We start from the raw sequence: 19,399 nt of genomic DNA on the forward strand, positions 1-19,399 counted from the left end.
TAAATTACAACAATGATTTTATTGAGGTTAGTCTCTGCAGCTCTACATGGACGAGGAGCAGCGCTCCAAATTAAACCTGAAATACAACATTTACATGCCAGATACACACACACATAACACATTCACTTCCGATACCAGATCCTCATCCTCTTCTCACGCTTGATTTTCTTCTGCAGCTGTAAAGTCCCGTAAAGGAGAGCCTCTGCAGTGGGGGGACAACCTGAGGACAGAGCAACTCTGAAATTCAGTGTGACTAATGAACAGCATTTCATTTCATCCTCTGGTAATTCATCTATATATTTGGCTACTGATGCCGCATATTGATCCTATCAGCCTGCACATTGATCCTATCAGCCTGCACAATACCACAAAATAATGACTGTACAATATGCAGAATGAAGGCTGTTAAGATAATGCTAAATTAACTTCCAGCACAACTAATATTACCATCTTTTTATTTCTAATTCAAGTGTCTAATAAATCTACTACTGCTACATTACATCTATTACCAATAATAATAATACAATTACAAGAACTCATAGTTATAACCTACTACTACTGTTAAATTGTACAACAACTGTTCCTAAACATGATCCTGAACAGAGATCCTCCCCCTTCCTCCATGGGAACTTATTTTGAAAAAACAAACAAAATAGGTAGTTTATCAAAACATGAGGGTTATCAATTTAAAAGATAAATTTGTCCGTCAAGAAAGTCACAAAACAATAAAATAACATTTAGTTCATTTAGCTGACGCTTTTATCCAAAGCAACTTACAATTGCTATTTGTGTCAGAAGTCGCACGCCTCTGGAGCAACAACGGGTTAAGTCTCTTGTTCATGGACACAATGGTGGATGGGTCGCACTGGGGGATTGAACCCGGGTCTCTCACACCAAAGGCATGTGTCTCATCCATTGCACCATCAACACCCCATACATCATCAACATGTGAAAGTGGTAATGCTAGCTAACGTCTCACCTAATGATGTTGACTTCAGTAACGTTAGCTCCTGTAAGTTATGACATCAAATATGCAACTTCTGGGTTTGTGATTTTTCTAATTAACTATTTTCACTTCTTATACTGCAACTTTCTTGACTTGCAAATTTACATGTGTTATTCAGGGTACAGTTCAAACAAGATCAAATAATTAGTTGTCTCTTGCCATTGACTACAGTACATATTTTTCCCCAAAGGTCCAATGGGGCGGCAGCAGAAGGGACAATCTTCTGGAACTTGTCTGGACTCATCCTACATGACTAAAAGTGTGTGGACTCCCAAACATTCCACTTTTATGCGATTAGTGAACATCTCTTTCTAAAACCACAGGCTTTAATCTGCTGTTATAACAGTCTGTTCAGTGAAGGCTTTCACACAAGATTGTATAACCTGGCTGCAGGGACCCCCCCCCATAAAGGGTATGTTTGATATGTTCTAATTTTAATGAACGGTATTTTTTATTGCTATAGAGATTTTGTACATTTTATCATTCCCATATTGTGCAGTAAAGTTTACCTGGAACATAAATGTCCACTGGTACAATTCGGTCACAACCTCTGACGACAGCGTATGAGTAGTGGTAGTAGCCTCCTCCATTAGCACAGCTGGAAGAGGAAAATTATCAGCACACGTTTACTTCCTAAGACACTTACTTGTAAAGGTTTAGACCCTAACCCTAAACATGGTAGTGGCTTGCAGCACACCACAGCTACAATGAAAGACAGGAGTCAAACAATACTGGGTGAAACAAAGCTAAACACTGAGTAACACAGTAAATATTAGTATCAGATCAGCTGTGGAGACTTTGCAGATACAGGACAGACTACACTGCTAGCATATAAATCTCTTCAGGAGTTAACTTACCTTCCCATGGAAATGACGTATCTGGGCTCAGGCATCTGGTCGTACACCTGTTGGCAAGAAGACGCAGTTCAGTCACCCTTATATAATGTCTGACTAACAACTAATCTGTCCTTTCAGCTGGAGGACAGCTCCATGCCAGTCTACCAATCCACCGACAGGCTGGTCATAATCCATCCAGCATTTAAAACAGCTCTACTGTTCTCAGTGCTCCCATCCTGCAGACAGAAAAGTCAGAGAGAGAGCACTTGCAACTGACAATATCTGCAAGCAGAGCAGAAAAACAGGACTTCCACCATTGTTTCTTAATTTCACAAACCTGAATCAAACTTGAGACAGCATTTAGGGTAGGTACCAAACAAATTACATCGGCACTACCGAGTACCGATTCACGTAAGATCAATCTGCGCCAAATTTTGGTACCTGAGAGTGCATCTGGGTGATAGCAGTAAAGTAGAGACAGAGAGAGACTAAGACTATATAATCTAGCAAGAAGGACAATCCATGCATCAGGCGCGTCTCACTCTCTCGCTGCAGTGTCCCCGTGCGAGGAAAATATGACATCCAGACTCTTGGCAAATGTGAATGTAAAGGTTGAGTCTGTGCCACTAGGCAGCCACAGTCACTCAGAGCTGTAGACCATCTGCCCCCTGCCTGCTTTTAACTGATGGTATTATCTCTGTCATCACGTGACTGGTCGCATGCACATACACATCAACACAACGTTCAGTCAGCGCGTGAAGTGTGCATGGCCAACTCGTGTGGAGAAAAAAATGCACGAGCTGGCTCGTCTCATATTATATTCACTGCTCAAGTAGTTAGTTTTATACTTTATTTTAAGTTGTGAATTACAATATCCTTTATTTATTTGTTTATTTATTTAACTACCGAATTCCAGGTACTGGTACCACTTCAAACGCGAAGTAGCTAAAGGGGTTGTTTGGAGTGTCATTAGCTGAATTATACTTAAATGTAAGATGCTGATAGCACCATCGCTCCGGTCACACAACCCTTTCCCTCCCTCACCTTCCGCAGAGCCGGAGCCATCTTATTAGTCAGCGTTCCAGCCACGATCATGACATCAGCCTGTCGGGGACTTGCTCTGAACACCACTCCAAAGCGGTCCATGTCGTAACGAGGGGCCGCCATGTGCATCATCTCCACCGCGCAGCATGCCAGGCCAAAGGTCATAGGCCACAGAGAGCTCTGAGGGGAACAGCAGAGACATGACAAGTCAACAAAACACTAACTGAGCAGACACATTCACACAGCTATACAAAAACACAGCATCACTTTCTTCAACTCATTGCTCAATCAGTTCAAGAGCACATGTAGATTAGAGATGCATCAATTTATCTGCTTTAAGAGGCAATGTCAATATATATTGGCGATTTCACATTGTTCTCTCTGCTGATATTTGGCAGATTGTGAAATTAGTTGGGTTTTTTAAGCTTGTTTCTTAGGAATACAGGGCATGGACAAAATAACACATGAAAACACAGCAGACTAACAGTAAATAACAGCTTGAGGGTCAAGTTCAGTTTTATTGAGACTGAAACAATTGTATGGTGTTGTTAAGGAAATACCCCATAACTGCCTGTCAGTCAGTGTTTATCAGAGTCCACTTAGAAACCTGTGTTTGGCATGTTGTCAACATTCATAAGATTTTGCTTGTTGCTACATTACATAGTTATGCTGTGTTTTCACTCACAGCCCCATAAATTCAGGCAACAACTCTCTGGCTTGTTGACACCTCTCTAATTTGACTTTTGTTGCCTTGAAAACTTAACCGTTTAGTGGTATTCAACTCAATATGACTCACATATGTAGCTGCCTTTGTATTTGTTGCCTTAATTCATGGTGTGACTAATAAACTACACCAGCAAGCTATTTATATATTAAATACTTTTTCTACAATTATTGGTGAGCATAGTAAAACAATAAAAATAAAGTGAGTAGGTAGAAGGTTCAGACACTTAACAGGCTCAGAAAGATGAGTCTTCAGATGACTAAAAGATGGAACAGTGGCCATTTAAATAAACGACAGAGATCCATTTACAATAGGCAACATCACCAACCATGTGACATTTTAGACCAACACAAAACAGTCAAATTCTCTCCACGTACACTGTATGTGGGTGTTAACACAGCCACATCTACTCACCCTGCGTGCCCAGTTAACCAAGTCGTCCAGCTTAGTGATAACATACTCCCCCTTGCTGCTGGCTACAGACGCTGGTTTGGCTGCTGCCACTGCCGTGCTCTTCTCTCTGACTGGAACCACACTGCAACAGAAGGATGGAGGGGATCTTTACCATGTGCAGACTGTTTACTGTGTGTCTGTTCTTCATTCCAATATTTACACCAGAGAATCTTTCGAAAAGTCACCTTGTGGTGGTATTCTCGCTTTTTGCACCGCTATGCAGACTCTTCTGTTGAACAGCAAAGAATGAAATGGGCCTGTTGGATGGACAGCAAGTCAGAGCGAGAAACCACAGTAACAACAAAAAAAGCTGAGTTATAAAAATGAATGGATAAGGTCAGTGAAATAATGGAATGCCCACAAACAGTCAGTTCCACATGAAGACAATGTTGTAATACTACAGTGTGACATTTCAGCATTTCCAGGTAATGTGTGTGATAGACAGATGGGGAGACTTTATTGTGGGAGACAATGATTTTATCTGAGCTTCATAAACTTGATGATGCTTTAAAGGATTAACTTGACCATTCCTCTGAGCAGCATACAGGCTGAATGCTCCTGCTGCCAAAAGCAAGACTGCACAGCCTGTCAAGCACAGCAAATGTTTCAGTACTTGCTTTTGAGTGAGGATTTCTTCGGAGTCCTATTCTCTTTAAAGGGAGATAATCTGACCTCAAAAACATAACTGAGAAATTGACAAAAAAATTACAAAATAAAGGTTGAATTCAATTAGTTGCACCTTTACCGAGTGATTAATGTGGGTATGAAAGACCATCTCCACATCTATAAAGGGTATAATACTCAAGCAGTCGAAGGATCAGCTGGACAGAGCTGGTTTAAATTAAGTTTCGAAACATGGAACAGGATTAAAGGTTCTTACCTTGTTGAAAAGCAGCCAAACATGGCCAGGCGAGGCGCTGCAAAATAAAAGCATTTAACAAACTGAAGACATTTTATAATAACAGTCATATATTGTAAGTATTTCAGATGTTTTATCGGCTGTATTGTCCATTCACTGAACAAAGTGTGGCCTTGTTTAAACAGTGCATTCAGGTGTGACAGCCTACATCCATATGTAGCAAGCAGCATTTTTGCCCATTTGTGATGGACAAAAATTGTAATCCTGGTGAGATTACCTCACAGCAAACACTGGACATTGTGGCCCCACAACTTCTGCTGTTCTCAGAATAATAAAAATATTTACAATTGAATGCTACATGGTACCCCGTTTTAATTTGTTTTGTAACTTACAGTATAGCCAACCCTTATATGGGCTTTATTTTTTAGTATTGTGCTGCATGGTGTGTTTAGAGCATGACGAATTGACGAGTAGCGCTAGCGATTTGTAAAAGGGACACTTCACGCGGTATAATGTTCACAAATAACATTACAGGTGAGAACACCTAACTGGCAGAGTTTTCACGAGGAGATTGGTTTGATAATCGTACCCACAGTGGATGACACACAGTGGAGAAAACCACATACCAGACGTGGTAGTCCACCCACAGTATAAATGAAACTTTACTAAACAGTCACCCGGTTAGTTTTAAAATGACATGTATTGTTACGTATGTTAAATAACGTTAATGTTAGCTAACGACAACTAGAACTGCAGCTGGAGTTCATGTACTGTTAGCTAACCTGGTTAGCCTCCATGCTAACGCAGACGGAGCAAGGTCAGTGTGAGCATTCACTAAAAGTTATAAATCCGATTGCTGACACAGTCAAAGCGCTAGGTGGTGCACATTTATATGCTTACATTTTAAATTCTGCAAATAAAATAAGCCTGAAAACACTGTACTGTTTACAAAAAGCGTTTAATTTTAGTCACAACATCACTTACCAGCTAACGCCGCCATCTTTGAGATTACAGGTATGTCAGATGGTGAGCGGCAGAGGGCGCTACAACCCGAGAACGTCGCCGTCGTCTTCTTCTTCCTCCTGCTCCTCTTTTTGAGTTTGTTGGCCGTGCATTACCGCCACCAACTGGTATGGAGTTTGGATCAGAATGGCAAACAATAAATAAATAAATAAAATTAGTAAGATAATGAAATAAGATTAGATAACACTCAACTCTTGAGTTCTTTGCAGAATATCTATTAAATCTACTAATGTACTTTCATCGTTCTGAGGTTTTGAATCATCTGCCTTCTTTTTTCCTCATTTCTGAGGGTGTAACATAACATGCTTTTTATTCTTGCACAGTAAATTTACATTTATTCATTTAGCTGATGCTTTTATCCAAAGTGAATTACAATTGCTACACATGTCAGAGGTTGCACGGCTCTGGAGCAGCTAGGGGTTTGGTGTCTTGCTCAGGGACACATTGATGTGTGTGTCACAGTGGGGAATTGAACCCGGGTCTCTCACACCAAAGGCATGTTATCCACTGCACCATCACTACCCCATAGTGTAGTCACAACTGCCTGAATAATGTTTACTTATTTTAAATAATTTATAATAAGTATAATTTTATAATTTTAGTCCAGTGTGTCCAAATGTGAGTCTTGATATGATTGTCTCATTTCTCCTGTTCCTTTCTGCACATCTCATTTCTCCCACTTTCCTCTGAACTCTGTAAAACCATCATCCTTTCCTCTCTTCCTCCCATTGCTTTTCCCACATTTAGCCTTTAATAATGTTCTTAATTTCTGTTTTACTGAAGCTAATTGCCACCTCAATGTAATCACTTTTTGTAGCCTCCTTTACAACCTTATCTGCCATTTCATTTCCTTTGATGCAAATAGGCTATGTGCTGGTACCCAAATATATGACTGTAAGACCCATTATTTAAACTCTGAATAATGTTTGTTGTACTTCTGTCAAAATGTCTGATCTGCTGTCTGAATGACTGTTGTGTAAACTGACTAGCAATGAAATTGAGTTTGAACAAATTTCATGTTTCCTCTATCTACTGCACTTCTAACAAAATAGTGAGCATTTCTCCTGTGTAAACTGTTCATCACTGATCCTTCTCCCTATTCCAATATGAAACGCTGGAACAATAAATGCTTCTTCTATTTTATTAACTAAACTCTTTGATGCATCTGTGTAGATCTGGACTATTAATATACGCCTGTATGGTTCGCTGGTATGGTCAAAATATTTCTTTCAACATAAGGTTTCTGTGGTGTTTGAATTCCATTGTTTATAATTTGTAATAACTGATAATATTTGCTCCATTTCATACACGAGACATTTATTTAATCCAGCGAATCCACAGATTTAGTATCATGGTGGGGATGATGACCCGAGCACATACAGTATTTATGGTATTCAATGACAAGGCCATCCAAAAACACTATTAACATTGTTCAGAGAAAGTAAAACTGCATGTAAGTAGCAGTAAACATGCATGTAAATGGCACATTTGAGAAATACTGAGGTCATTAGTTCATATTCCCACAATACACTAATCCCCTAAACAAATAATTAGTGATAGTTAAATTTGACTGCTCATGGCATACCAGTCACATTTAAGAATATTGCCTCAGAATATTAAATGTCAGAATCAACCTTAAACAAAGACAGAGAGTAATATATGCCTGTACTTTTAGAAAGTAAACATTTTCTCAGGTTGTTAAAACTCCCACAGAGTCATTGACGACATGTTTTCAGTTGTACAGCCACAACACTGAGTTGGCTGACTTATCTGATATCTACGATGTTGATACTGGATATATTTGCAATATAATCTGAATACACTGTTTATTATGGTCTTTATTATAACTGTTGAGCAACCCCCAGTGGGGTGACTTTCATGGTCTGTATTTTGGAAACAGTCATGTGACAGACTTTGAAAAGTGTATTTCTGAATGGAGTTTTTCATGTTACTGCCACTGACACAATTTTTATTGAGTTATCATCATAAGTATCTGTGCAGAGGTGCAAAAGCAGCAAGTGGCTGAACTACTGGCAGCTGGAGATCAGAATTTATGACTAAACAGCCTGTTTTATTTCCTGTAATATATTTTAAAGCCCTTATTAACTTCTACAAAGCAAAGGCTAATCCTCCTGGAGTCCATGCAAAACACAATGTTTGAAACACCACGTCTCTTCCACCTAAATCAAACATGAGGACAAGTCACGTGTCTTTCTGCATGCCCCCAAGTGGTTTAAACTAACAACTGGACTTTTATTTAAGAAAGAGCTGTGGTTATTTGTAATAAACGAAGGAAATATGTCACAGAGAAGCCGAAATTAAGCTGTTGTGGTGCAATCTTGAGGATATTCCTTTTAAGTTTGCTTTGGTAATTTAATCCCTCACAGGCTGTGAGAAATATTTTCTTACAAACATGGTCACAGCTTTGGAGAGCATATTTTCAGCAGAATGAGTTAAGAATAAGTTAACTGTAAAATATCTGATTTTGTACTTCAGAGGTTAGTACTTGAGTTTGTCTGACCCAGATCATTTTGTGACTGGAGTAGCAACCTTGCTCAACTGGTTGAGCTGCATTCGTGACGTTTGTTTCCATAACAAACACATACATTCAGTCATACATATCAGCATGAAAACACACCTCTCATGTCAGATAGAACTGCATATGATTCATAAACCCTCAGTGTGTTAAAAAAAAAAAAAACTCCACCTGCAACAACTGTGGGTGTATTTTGTGAGGCTATTAATGTGGTTTAAATTATTGCATTTGATTACATTTCTTTTGCTGGACATGCTGGAAAAATGACATGTTTTTCAGTTTATAACTATAACTATATGATGAAATCCCCAGAGACAGTGAATAGTTTACTTTCACTCTAAAATATTAAAAAAATATTATAAAACAAACTTACCATCATAGCTTTAATTTATTAAAAGTTAAACGTAATTTGTTAGGCTGCAGTTTTTATATCATAACACAAACACTGTTGGCGCTCTTGAGCAAGACACTGCAGCAGGCTGTGGTTTTACTGGGCAGCTTCCAGAGGAGACAGCTGATGAATGTCTTTCCATGGATTTAAAAGAATATGTCCAAAATCCCATGAGGCCATGGCAAAACAGCATTGAAGGCATTAAGCAGAACAGCCTGGCACTGCAGCTCATAGAGTATCAATAAATCTGACAATTGTTTTTTGATGAATCGTTTAGTCTATAACAGTGGTCTCATGTTCAAATTACTCGCAGGCCACTGGCCAGGCTGAACAAAACTCAAGCCATTCTGGAGCTCTTAATTGTGTCAGATGATCTTCCACAGCACATGGAGTTGGCCCAGTTGTCATGATTTATCTGAGCTACTTCTAAGAACTTCTCGTCTTCAGGAAAATTGTATAATAGGACCACGAACTGCAGAACAGCTACTAATTGTCACCAATGTTTTAGGGTTTTTTTTAAAAACAAGGAATATCAGTGACATAAGCTCTGTGCAGCTTTTCCTTACACATGAGACCAAAAGAAGTCATGTCATTCACCCCTCTTTATTTTTTTCTTACAGGTCAACCTTTGTTTTATATTTAAAAAATACGCATTGGTGTCAGAGCATTAAATCATACTGTCCCTTTTATGGATTGTCTGGTTTTACTTTCGTGTATTTTATGTACAGTCACCTTTATGTACTGGTTTCACCTCTGTATGCACCTTTGACCAATTCAATTTCCTTTAATAAAGTTAAATAGTTGATATAGTTGGATTTGAGTGCTGCTGGCCCCAGTTTAAGTGTTTATGCTTCTGCCTGCTAAATGTTAAATGTTGAATTTAAAAAATCACTTTTTATTTTCTGATTTTGCAGCATAGAAAATTAAATGATTCAAATAAAGAGAAATACCCCTCAAAAAAATCAAAATGGGAAAATTATTTTGCATTCGATTATATTTTATTATTATTTAATTTATACCAGTATTAAAGTGGTAAAACTTACATGTGAATGAACGACAAGGATAAATTCTTGCACACTGTCAGCACTGAGTTTATTAGAGACATGACATTTTGTCAGGCATGCCTCACTGTGTGAGGAATTAAATGTTTTCTTTCATTAAATTGGTTAAAGCGAGTAAATCTCAGCATTTAAGGCTGAATTTGACATGATAAATAGTCAAATGACATGCCTTTAATTTAAGCAATTTGGATAGCTCTTTGATCTCTGGTTGACTGAGTGGTCAAAAAAAAAAAAAGTGCAGCCATCTTTAGCATCCGGGTTTTGCTTTGGCCTCATTTTGCGCCACAAACCAAGCGAGCAACATCAGCAGCAGCAGCGAGAATGCCAGCAGGGTGGAGATGGAGAGCAACCAGAGAACACGGAGAGCGTGTTAACATATAATGACAGTCCCAGTGCTGAAAACACACACTGTAGTTTCTCCAGGAATAGCTAGTCAGTCAAAGTGAAGCAACTGAAAACTGTCTGGAAAAGATGAAAAGACTTCTTTTTTTTTTTTACAAATAGCTTTTATTCTGTCTTCATCATGTACAAACTTTTTGGACTGTTGAAATAATGAAACAGTCTGATAACTGAAGTTGCTTGGCTCGTGTTCTTTTAAGGTCAGCCACATATGTATAGCAGAGCTTTTAAGTACTTTGAGTTCAAAACATTAAATATAGGCACTGGAATAGCTTAAAAGGACACATTTTAAGACTACAGCATTGTTCAAAGGCTTTCTCCACCACTAGCAGGGAAAAGCTCTTGCATTTCAGATAATAAGCATGAATCCACATAAAAACAAAGTCCTGTATAGGAGGAGCAAAAATACAAGTTAAGCCGTCACACTTGGAGGTTATAGTTGCAGCGTGTGTTGCTGTGCTGAGCTGCAGACCACAGGAATGGCCTATTTTTGGAAAGATCTCCTCCTCTGAAAGAAGAAAGCGCAGCTCGCCTCCTCACTGAGCATTCAGGATGTCTGTGGGTAGGATGTCTGGTTTGCCACTCGGGCTCTGTGATGTCTCCCCTGACCAGGAAGAGGGGGTGACCTGATTATAGAGGACGTCCTGAGAGCCAAAAAGTGGCTCTTTGAGATTCAGGGTGTACATGAGGAACAGATTGAGAGCCACCATGGCGAGGAGCGGGAAGACAGTCAAGCCGGAGCCGAAGCCTCGCCAGGAGCTGCACGCGTTCAGGCTGACCCAGTAAACAAGCCTGTAAGGGATTAAACACAAAACAGGAAATCAGATCAACTTCAAACTTCACTGATAAACACTCACAACGTGGTGAAAGAAGTATTCAATGCCCTTTCTGAAGTGAACGTACCAATACAACAACGTAAACGTACTCTATTGCAACTTAAAGTCTTGCATTCAAAGTTTTTATCAAATAAAAGTACAGCAGGCCCCTGTTTGTGATACATTATATTATATAGGCTACTGTATTACATTATTGAAGTAGCATTTTACCTCTGTGGCTGGTCAGGTTGGAACAAATTATACTGTGTACCATTAGGTAGTTTAATATAGTGGTTCCCAACCAGATACGTCACCAGATAAATCTAAAGGGTTGTGAGATGATTGTCCAGTAAGAAAGAAGAATAAATGAAGTTGTGTAAAACAAATCTATATTCATTATTTATGCTTTTCTCAAATTTTTGTTTTTGGTGAAATATTGGATAAAATTACCTCTTTGAGACTCATTATACAAATGACCCAATCTGAGAAGTTTAGAGGGGAAATTTACTCTGAGGTGAAACTGCACACAACAAACAACTCACAAGCATCTGAGAGATGCGACAAGGTGCCCCAAAGTAAACACAGCTTTAATGTGAGGGGTCAACAAGCCACAAAGGTTGTATTGTATTGTTTAAGCTTATCATATTTTTTTGTGTAAAAACTGAAAGGTAACCAGTATAGCTATCAGTATTTGTGCTAAGCTAAGCTAACTGCTTTCTTGATTTAGCCCCATACATAGAGCAGACATGAGATTGAATTATGTTCTCATCTTACTCAGAAACACAGAACACAGAACCGCACCCCAAAAAAAATACAACAGTAGCAGACAGCTAATCTGAAGGTATTTAAACAGGGTCTTCACCATGTGGAGGCTGTAGTCTCACTTGCAGAAACCAAGTACCACAATCGAGCTGAGAGAGAACTTCAGCTTCTAGAAAATGATAATTATCTTCCTCCTGTGAACTAAATTACTTGGCTGGTGTTTGATTTGATATTTTTAGCATTTATGATACAAAGAAAATTCAAATCACTCACAGTGTAGTTGAACTATGGCATGATTAGCAGAGTGCTGTAACAAACTGAGCTAACAGAGGAGCTGAGTACATCTTAACTTGTGTTACAGTCTCACGGCTATTTTACAACATGCTGCCAAAAGTTCTCTTTGGCTTTGTTAATGACAGTGGTTGTGTTTGTTTTTAGCCGTGCTGGCACCGTGGCTCCAGGGACGGTGAGGTCAGTCCACCACTTTGGTCCATTTACGGCACTTCTCAACTAACTATTAGATGGATCATCATAAAATTTAGTTCAGACATTCATGTATACCTCAGTATGATGGTAATCCATTGACTTTTCAATCTTAATTTTCAACATTTTAAATTTCTCCAATACTTGGGTTTATGATCCCATCAGCCTCAGCTGTAACACACTTAACTAAGATGGTGACCATGGGAAATTACCTTCTAAACAAGCATTTAGGTCACAACACTGATGTGTCAGGAAAGCATTTAATTTATTTTATTCAGTGTTGTCTTTACATGCAAGTTTTCTTTATTGTCTTTATTAACGTCTTGTGTCTGTATATCAAAATCATGAAGGAAGAAGAAACAGTTAAATCCTGGATCACTTTGTTGGGTGCTTTTATGAACCATCATGATTAAAGCCTCACCTTCCTAAGATGAACATGGTAACCAGTATAGGGACCAACTTCAGCTGGTCTTGGGGCAGTAAAGTGGCCAGAACGACGAGGTTGAGGACGTAGAGGAGTAACTGCTCTAAGGATGCCGTGACAAACAGCTGCTGCACAGGCCGTCCTCTGGGAAACGACTCCTGCAGACTGAAGGAGGCTGTGCAGAACTGGCATGCTGCACCCATGAGCATCGCTGCAAAGGATAAAAGAGCAATAAGTCAGTTAGCGTCTTAAATCTTAGCCATTTTTCCACAAACAACTCTCAACTTTAAGTGACTCCTAGCTGCACTTGATCTCATCTGACAGCATACTTTGTTTTTATAATATCTTCATTTGAATACAGCAACTCCCAGTAGGATGGCCTACATGCAAATACTCTGCTGCCACCAGCTTGACAAATAGGTGAGAGGAAAATGGTCTGGACAGACTTGAGTTTGGATGTTTTTGCCACCTGCCCCCTCTTTCTGGTCGCCCAGGTTGGGAAGCGATTAAAATATTCTGAAACAATTAGGGCACAGCCTGGGAGACGAGAGACACAGCCAACCTCTTATTGTAGTTTCCATTTAAAGCTATGTGCAGGAGAAGGAAATTATGCTTCTCTCCAGAGGCCGGGGGAGACGTCTGCTGCACTGAGGTTGAAAGCGCATGAAATTAAAGGGGACAGGAGACATTGTAACATTCCAAGACGAAGCAGCCAGACAAACCAAATCCTCTCTTAATCTTCATCTTTCATTTGTCGCGGCTGTTTTTGAATGTCAGAGTGCAGGTGTTTGATGCGCACCGAGCAGGATGGGGACGGCCGCCACCACACAGCAGCAGAAGGTGAAGACGATGCGGCTGGCTATGTCAGGGCAGTCGGGGGGTCTGATGGGGACACAGAAATAGAGTGCATAGAGGATCCCGGCAGCACACAGAAGAGAAGCCAGGACTGAGAAGAAAGCGGGAACTCTGCCGCTCTGACATTTACACTGGCAGCAGCGGCATCGTCCCCGATCTGAAGCCTCCTCCGTGGCCTCGCAAGTCTCTCCCCGCCCCTCTGAGCTCCACATAGTCAGCTCCACGCTCTCTGGCGGAGGGCCTATCAGAGGTCGACCCTCGTCCACACTGCTGTCCAGATTGGTGGATTCTGGACTCCATCTTGGTGTGTCTGTGCCATTGGGAATGTCTCCCTGAGAGGCTGGGGTTGGACAGTCGATGCAGTTTTCCGTGGCAGTGTCCAAATTGAGCACTGTGATGATCGGACTGGAAAGAGTTTGATCCAGCTCCCCCTCCTCTGTCAGATCTGCTCGTGGCTCCTCTGGGAGGTCGTCGCTGGGCTGCTGGTGGCAGGGACCAGGGCCTGTTCAAATCAGAGCACATTTCAATACACACTCCAAAACCAGACACTGAAAGCAATCAACTGCAGACTCACACTAATCAGTCATTCCCTTACTGCATGTCAGGCCTGGGTGTCATGTAACAGTTTGGAGTGGTGGGCACACGGCTGGATTAACCCATTAGTTGGCCCCAGGGCCACAAATAGCTGTTTGGCCCTTATTGACCCCACCCCCCACCTCCTGAGCATTGTGTTTGTACCCTGTCCCCTCCAACAGCTACAGAGTCCCAGAAACAAACCAGTCCTCCTATCCTGGAATATTACAGCATGATCACAAGTTTCCTTTGAGTCATTTAGTTTGTGGTGATTTGATTAAACAAATTTAGGAATATGCACTACGTGAACACAGTATAAATTGAAATAACTACAGTCTTTAAACTAGACCCTCTACAAGGATACAGGACCGACTTTGGTTGAAATTGTACTTTGTGATGAAATTCTCAATTATTAAGATGGTTAATAAGTGTTTTATATTTACATTTTAATAAATAGAATCAATTATTCACTTTCTATCAAGCATCTGGTGGCACTTGTGGCAATGTTCAGAAACGTGCATCTTCATTGATGGAGCAATTCTAGATCATCTACAGATGTTCTCTCAACTTTTCCAAAGGTGTTTTCACCGTTGCTTCAGGCCGATCATATTTAGTTTGTAGTTGCGTTATTTTTTATGTCATGCACATGCAAGTGCCCAACCCACGTGGATCTATATAAGCTAACTGCTGTTCCAGTAGTAAAGTCTTTAACAGATAAGAACACAACTTTTTATATATAACATGACATGAAGAAATAAAATCTACCACAAACAAAAGGCTCCCTTCCTAAAACACAGCTCATTTTTTTAATAATCCACCCAGAAGAACTCATGCAGGACACTTAAATCATTATTTAATGAGCAATAAAACATGAAATGGATGTCACAACAAAGTCTTCTCTCTCCAGGGGGACAATTAAATCCTCCTGTTTCTAAAGCCAATGGCAATGTACCTGAATGTAACAGTATTGGAAGTTGATTCAGCTTATTAAGTCAAAAACATGTTTTTTCCAACCTCACAGTGCTTTGGTACATCCTTCCCAGCACTGCAAAGAAGTTAAAATGGATTTAAAGGTCCCAAAACTTTTATGAGTGGCATGAATGTTGATTTAGTCCAGAGTTTGTGCAGGTAGATCTACACATCTGCTCTTCCTTAAAAAAACATCCTATAGCATTATTTAAAAAATTGTAAAGACATGTGCTCCTTACTGACATTTGCTCCTTTTTAATCAGTCCTGACTCTGTCTGAACTCTCTTTGAATCCAGTCTGTACTCATAGTCAAACTTCAGCCTTTGCTAATTTGCTCTGGCCTCCCCTCAAATCCTACAGCTCCTTCAGACAGCAAAAAGCCGCGGTAATAACTCACTCCTTGGCTGATTGGTTGCTGGTGGCGGTTCAAGGGAGCGCTGGGAGCCGGAGACAGAGTGGGAGGACGAGTGCAGCTCCTCCACCGAGGACTCGGGGCTGTCCGACACCGGCGCCAAGGAGATCTGAGTGTCCAGGTCCAGAAATGGTGAGAAGGAAAGCCTGGTCGGATCGATGTCCTGGAGCTGGTTGATGATGTCGCTGATGGACTCCTTCATGCTGTCGAGTTCCTTCACATTCTGCCGGTTAGTGGCCTGAAGCCCTGAGGTGCTCATAGTCACACAGCCTGAGAGGGAGGTTCAGGTAAACACCAGTTAAAAACACCAAACCAGGGACACACAGGGCAGTAAAACGATTTCCATTCTTCATGTGTCAGAGAAGCCAAATCAGGACACAACTGTACTGATAAACCCACAGTTTCAGCTTTGCTTTTTATTAAAGAGTCAATTATTCACTTTCTATCAAGCATGTGGTGGCACTTGAGGAAATGTGCAGAAGCCACATCATCATAAACCCTGACAGAATTTTTTTTTAAACTCTGAAAACCACATTTAACTTCTGTTTTCTTGCATTCGGTTTCCCACTTTTTAGTGACGAGGATATCATTTACCCTCCAAATTAGGCAGGTACAAACCCTCAAAACCAAAAGTTGGGACTTTCACTCCACATACTGATGTCAAACGGTTTGTGTTATGTGTATAAAGAAGCTTTTTTGGGACTAAAGGAAATCAGTGTGCAATAGTCATCACTGACAGGAAGTTTATCTTCCTCTGCCAGGTAACGCTGCCTGTGCAGATTTGAACTGTTATCATTCAAGTTTTTGGTTTTCTTGAGACCCTTTTTCACAAAATGTTAAAACTATAAACTGATGTAATTTTGATAACACTTTTCTAATAACATGTGATAGGACAGATTAACCCAGAGGTCTACTGCAGAAAGTCCATTTAACATTTCTTTGAAGCTTAATCCTGTATCCAAAAACCATTGCACGTACATTTGATCATGCAGCCAGCACACTGACATCATGTCCTCTGTATTTTAGTTTACGGTCAATAATTATTATTATTCATAGTGGGTATTTTGCAAGTCCAGTTTGTTTAAACTGAATACACTTAAACTGGACTATTTTAGGCAATCAAAATATTAAGAAAGTTAGATATCAATACCAATGTCTGTAAAATACTTGAGTTTGGGTAATATTTTCTCTTTTGAACCAAGAGTTAAATGAGAAGATTGATACCAATCCCATCTCTCCCCATTATATATGAAACTATAGTAAACAGCTAGCTAGCGTGGCTTAGCAAACACACTGGAAACAGCTAGCTAATCATTTTTAAGATTTGTTTTTGTACAGATTAAACAAATAAGATACTGAGTTGATTAGTGAACTTTAGAGGTGCTGGTAGGATTCTGATACTTTTGTACAGAACCAGACTAGCTGCTTCCCTTTGTTTCCAGTCTTTACGCTAAGTTAAGCTAAGCTAAGCTAACTGTCTCTCGCTCCAGCTTCATACATGAGTGGTATCAATCTTATTGTCTTACTTTCAGCAAAAAAGTGTTGAACCAAAGTGTTGAACTTAAACAAAATGTATCAAACTGCCAAATGAATCAGCATTAAATAAAAAACTTAATATATATAATATGGGATAAAGGTAACTAAGACAAGTTTCCTGCTTCAAAGCCAAGACTCTAACCAAACATTATAGGCTATACTTGTTGAACCACAAAGTTCAGTTTTTTATTTTCATATTTTTTGAGGCATGGGGAAGGCGAATAATCCAATGTTTAACTAAAGTAGCCTATAAAGTTAATACTGGCCTACATGTGAAAGTATGTATTTTACAAGAAAATAGCCAAATTAGCCCGTGACCCTGTACACAGGATAAGCGACTGACGATGAATGGGATAGCCAAATTAAGTAAAAAAGTAAGACAGGAAAATACATTTCTGTAATAGATCTTGGGAACAAATACAGTCAAAGTTAATGCACAATAAAAATGTTGGAGTCATTTCTTATGAGTAAACACCTTAAATTATATTTAATCAAGACAATAACTCTAATACTGGAAACTAAGCACATCAAATACTGTGCAGTACAGTACTTGTATTACTTGAGTGTTTCCATTTTTATGCTACTATATGCTTCTACTACACTAATGACAATGAATGATGTATTTTTTTACTCTGCTATCTATTTATATAACAACTAGTTACTTTTAAGATTAAAATATCTAACACAAAACATGCAGGAAGTTTATAAAATATGATGCATTGTTACTGATTTAAGTACACAACAGTAAGTGAAACAGTTCAAATAGCTTCAACCAAGTACAACATGAAAGGAAAAATAATCCAATAATATAACAATATAACTGATAAAGAATACTTTTACTTTTTACAGGCCTGCATTTTTTTGCCAATAGCCTACTTATGTACATTTGAGTAGGCTGCATTTTAACGCAGGGCTATACGCCTGATCAGATTATTTTTACATTGTGGTTTTGCTATTTAAACTTAAGTGATATGAATACTTCTTTCATGACTGTTTCAGGTCACATCTTACTATAAAAGCGCGCAAAATGTACTTATTGTACGACGATTAGCGCCAGAGAAATTGATGTAAAACAACCCCAATTACGCGCCTTTGTTGGACCGCCGTTATTTGAACTGTATGGTGAATTTCAAAACCCTTTCATTAACATCTGCAGAGTGAATTTGCAGCATTTTTCTGGATGTTTTTGGCGCACATCCAACAGTGGCGCAGAATCGGCACGCAAAATCTGCGACGAGGATCTTTCTCCAAACAAATTTACCATGTATAGAGCACAATTAGGAGCCGTCTGGCTTTTTAAAGCGCAGGGGGAATAAATCTAGGTGGTTATCAGAATTAGCGTGCATGTGGACACGCGCGTAGGGGGGCAATGTGCTTCTACTCCCCGCTGAAAAATAACTTTTCTCCCGCAGCGGAGCAACTCTCTCAAACAAATATTTATTGGAAATTCCTCTTCTTCATAGCAAATAAAGTCTGGTCTTGCCTAGTTTAGAATCGCAGAGAATGCCTAATTTGCTAGTAAAAAAATAAAATGTGGCCAAAATGGGTTCGAGCCTGCATTAAATCCGTGCGTAAAGGACACACAAGTCATTCTGAAAGAGCTGCTCTGAAACCTTATATTTTGTGGCCATTCAGCGGCAATTACGGCAGTTAAGTTATATTTCAGAGACAGATGTGAATCACTTTATCTCCATGAAACGCCTGTCTAAGCGCGTTATTCAATTAGAAACATGCCTCGTATAAATGGACTTACTTTGGTCGGAGGTTTCAGAGTATTTGGCGACTTTACTCTTCTCGCAGTTTAAAAAAAACCCTCCGTCCTTCTCTGCCTTGCTTCCCTCCCCCTCCGTTTGCTTTTTGTCTTCCAGGATCCTGAACTTCTGAATCAAATTTCAGGACGGACAAAATACTAGGCTTTTCCTCCGCCCACACAAGAGCTTTTTTCCTTCCTGGGTACCATGTCAAACACCATATGGAGCAAATAAAGCCGGAGCAGCAGCAGCAGCAGGAGGAGGCACTTTCTCTCAGTTTACCTTCAAATTCAACATTAACAGCCACATCCATCACAACCACGAGTTTATCTAAACAGCAGAGTAAACATTTACACTAAAACTAAACCTCAGCACTCCTCTATTACTCATGCACAGGATAAGTGTCCTACTGTGTAATGGCTTTAGTGCATGTAGTACTATCATACAACGAAATAGCGATCTACGGTATTTTTTTTACTAAAAAAAG

General features: G+C 39.7%; 2 protein-coding genes across 3 annotated transcripts; both read right to left on the minus strand.

Moving 5' to 3' along the window:
- ndufs7 (NADH:ubiquinone oxidoreductase core subunit S7) lies at window positions 1-5,992 on the minus strand. Its single transcript, XM_046050581.1, has 8 exons — window positions 5,907-5,992; window positions 4,944-4,980; window positions 4,249-4,320; window positions 4,025-4,145; window positions 2,887-3,066; window positions 1,864-1,910; window positions 1,516-1,604; window positions 1-220 (listed from the first exon to the last, which is right to left on the minus strand). The coding sequence occupies exons 1-8, from the start codon at window positions 5,920-5,922 to the stop codon at window positions 123-125; spliced, it is 660 nt and encodes a 219-aa protein (XP_045906537.1). The 5' UTR covers window positions 5,923-5,992; the 3' UTR covers window positions 1-122.
- Window positions 5,993-10,425: 4,433 nt separating this feature from the next.
- On the minus strand, window positions 10,426-19,022 carry LOC123971345. Of its 2 annotated transcripts, none has more exons than XM_046050092.1 (5): window positions 18,915-19,022; window positions 15,611-15,895; window positions 13,616-14,173; window positions 12,814-13,027; window positions 10,426-11,124 (listed from the first exon to the last, which is right to left on the minus strand). In XM_046050092.1, exons 2-5 carry the CDS (start codon window positions 15,882-15,884, stop codon window positions 10,869-10,871), a joined length of 1,302 nt encoding a protein of 433 aa, XP_045906048.1. In that variant the 5' UTR covers window positions 15,885-15,895; window positions 18,915-19,022; the 3' UTR covers window positions 10,426-10,868. The 2 variants fall into 2 exon arrangements, with proteins under 2 accessions (XP_045906048.1, XP_045906049.1); XM_046050093.1 differs by lacking the exon at window positions 18,915-19,022 and adding an exon at window positions 17,152-17,223.
- Window positions 19,023-19,399: the final 377 nt, after the last annotated feature.

This window comes from Micropterus dolomieu, linkage group LG05, assembly GCF_021292245.1.
Source record: "Micropterus dolomieu isolate WLL.071019.BEF.003 ecotype Adirondacks linkage group LG05, ASM2129224v1, whole genome shotgun sequence".
Taxonomy (NCBI): Eukaryota; Metazoa; Chordata; class Actinopteri; order Centrarchiformes; family Centrarchidae; genus Micropterus; species Micropterus dolomieu.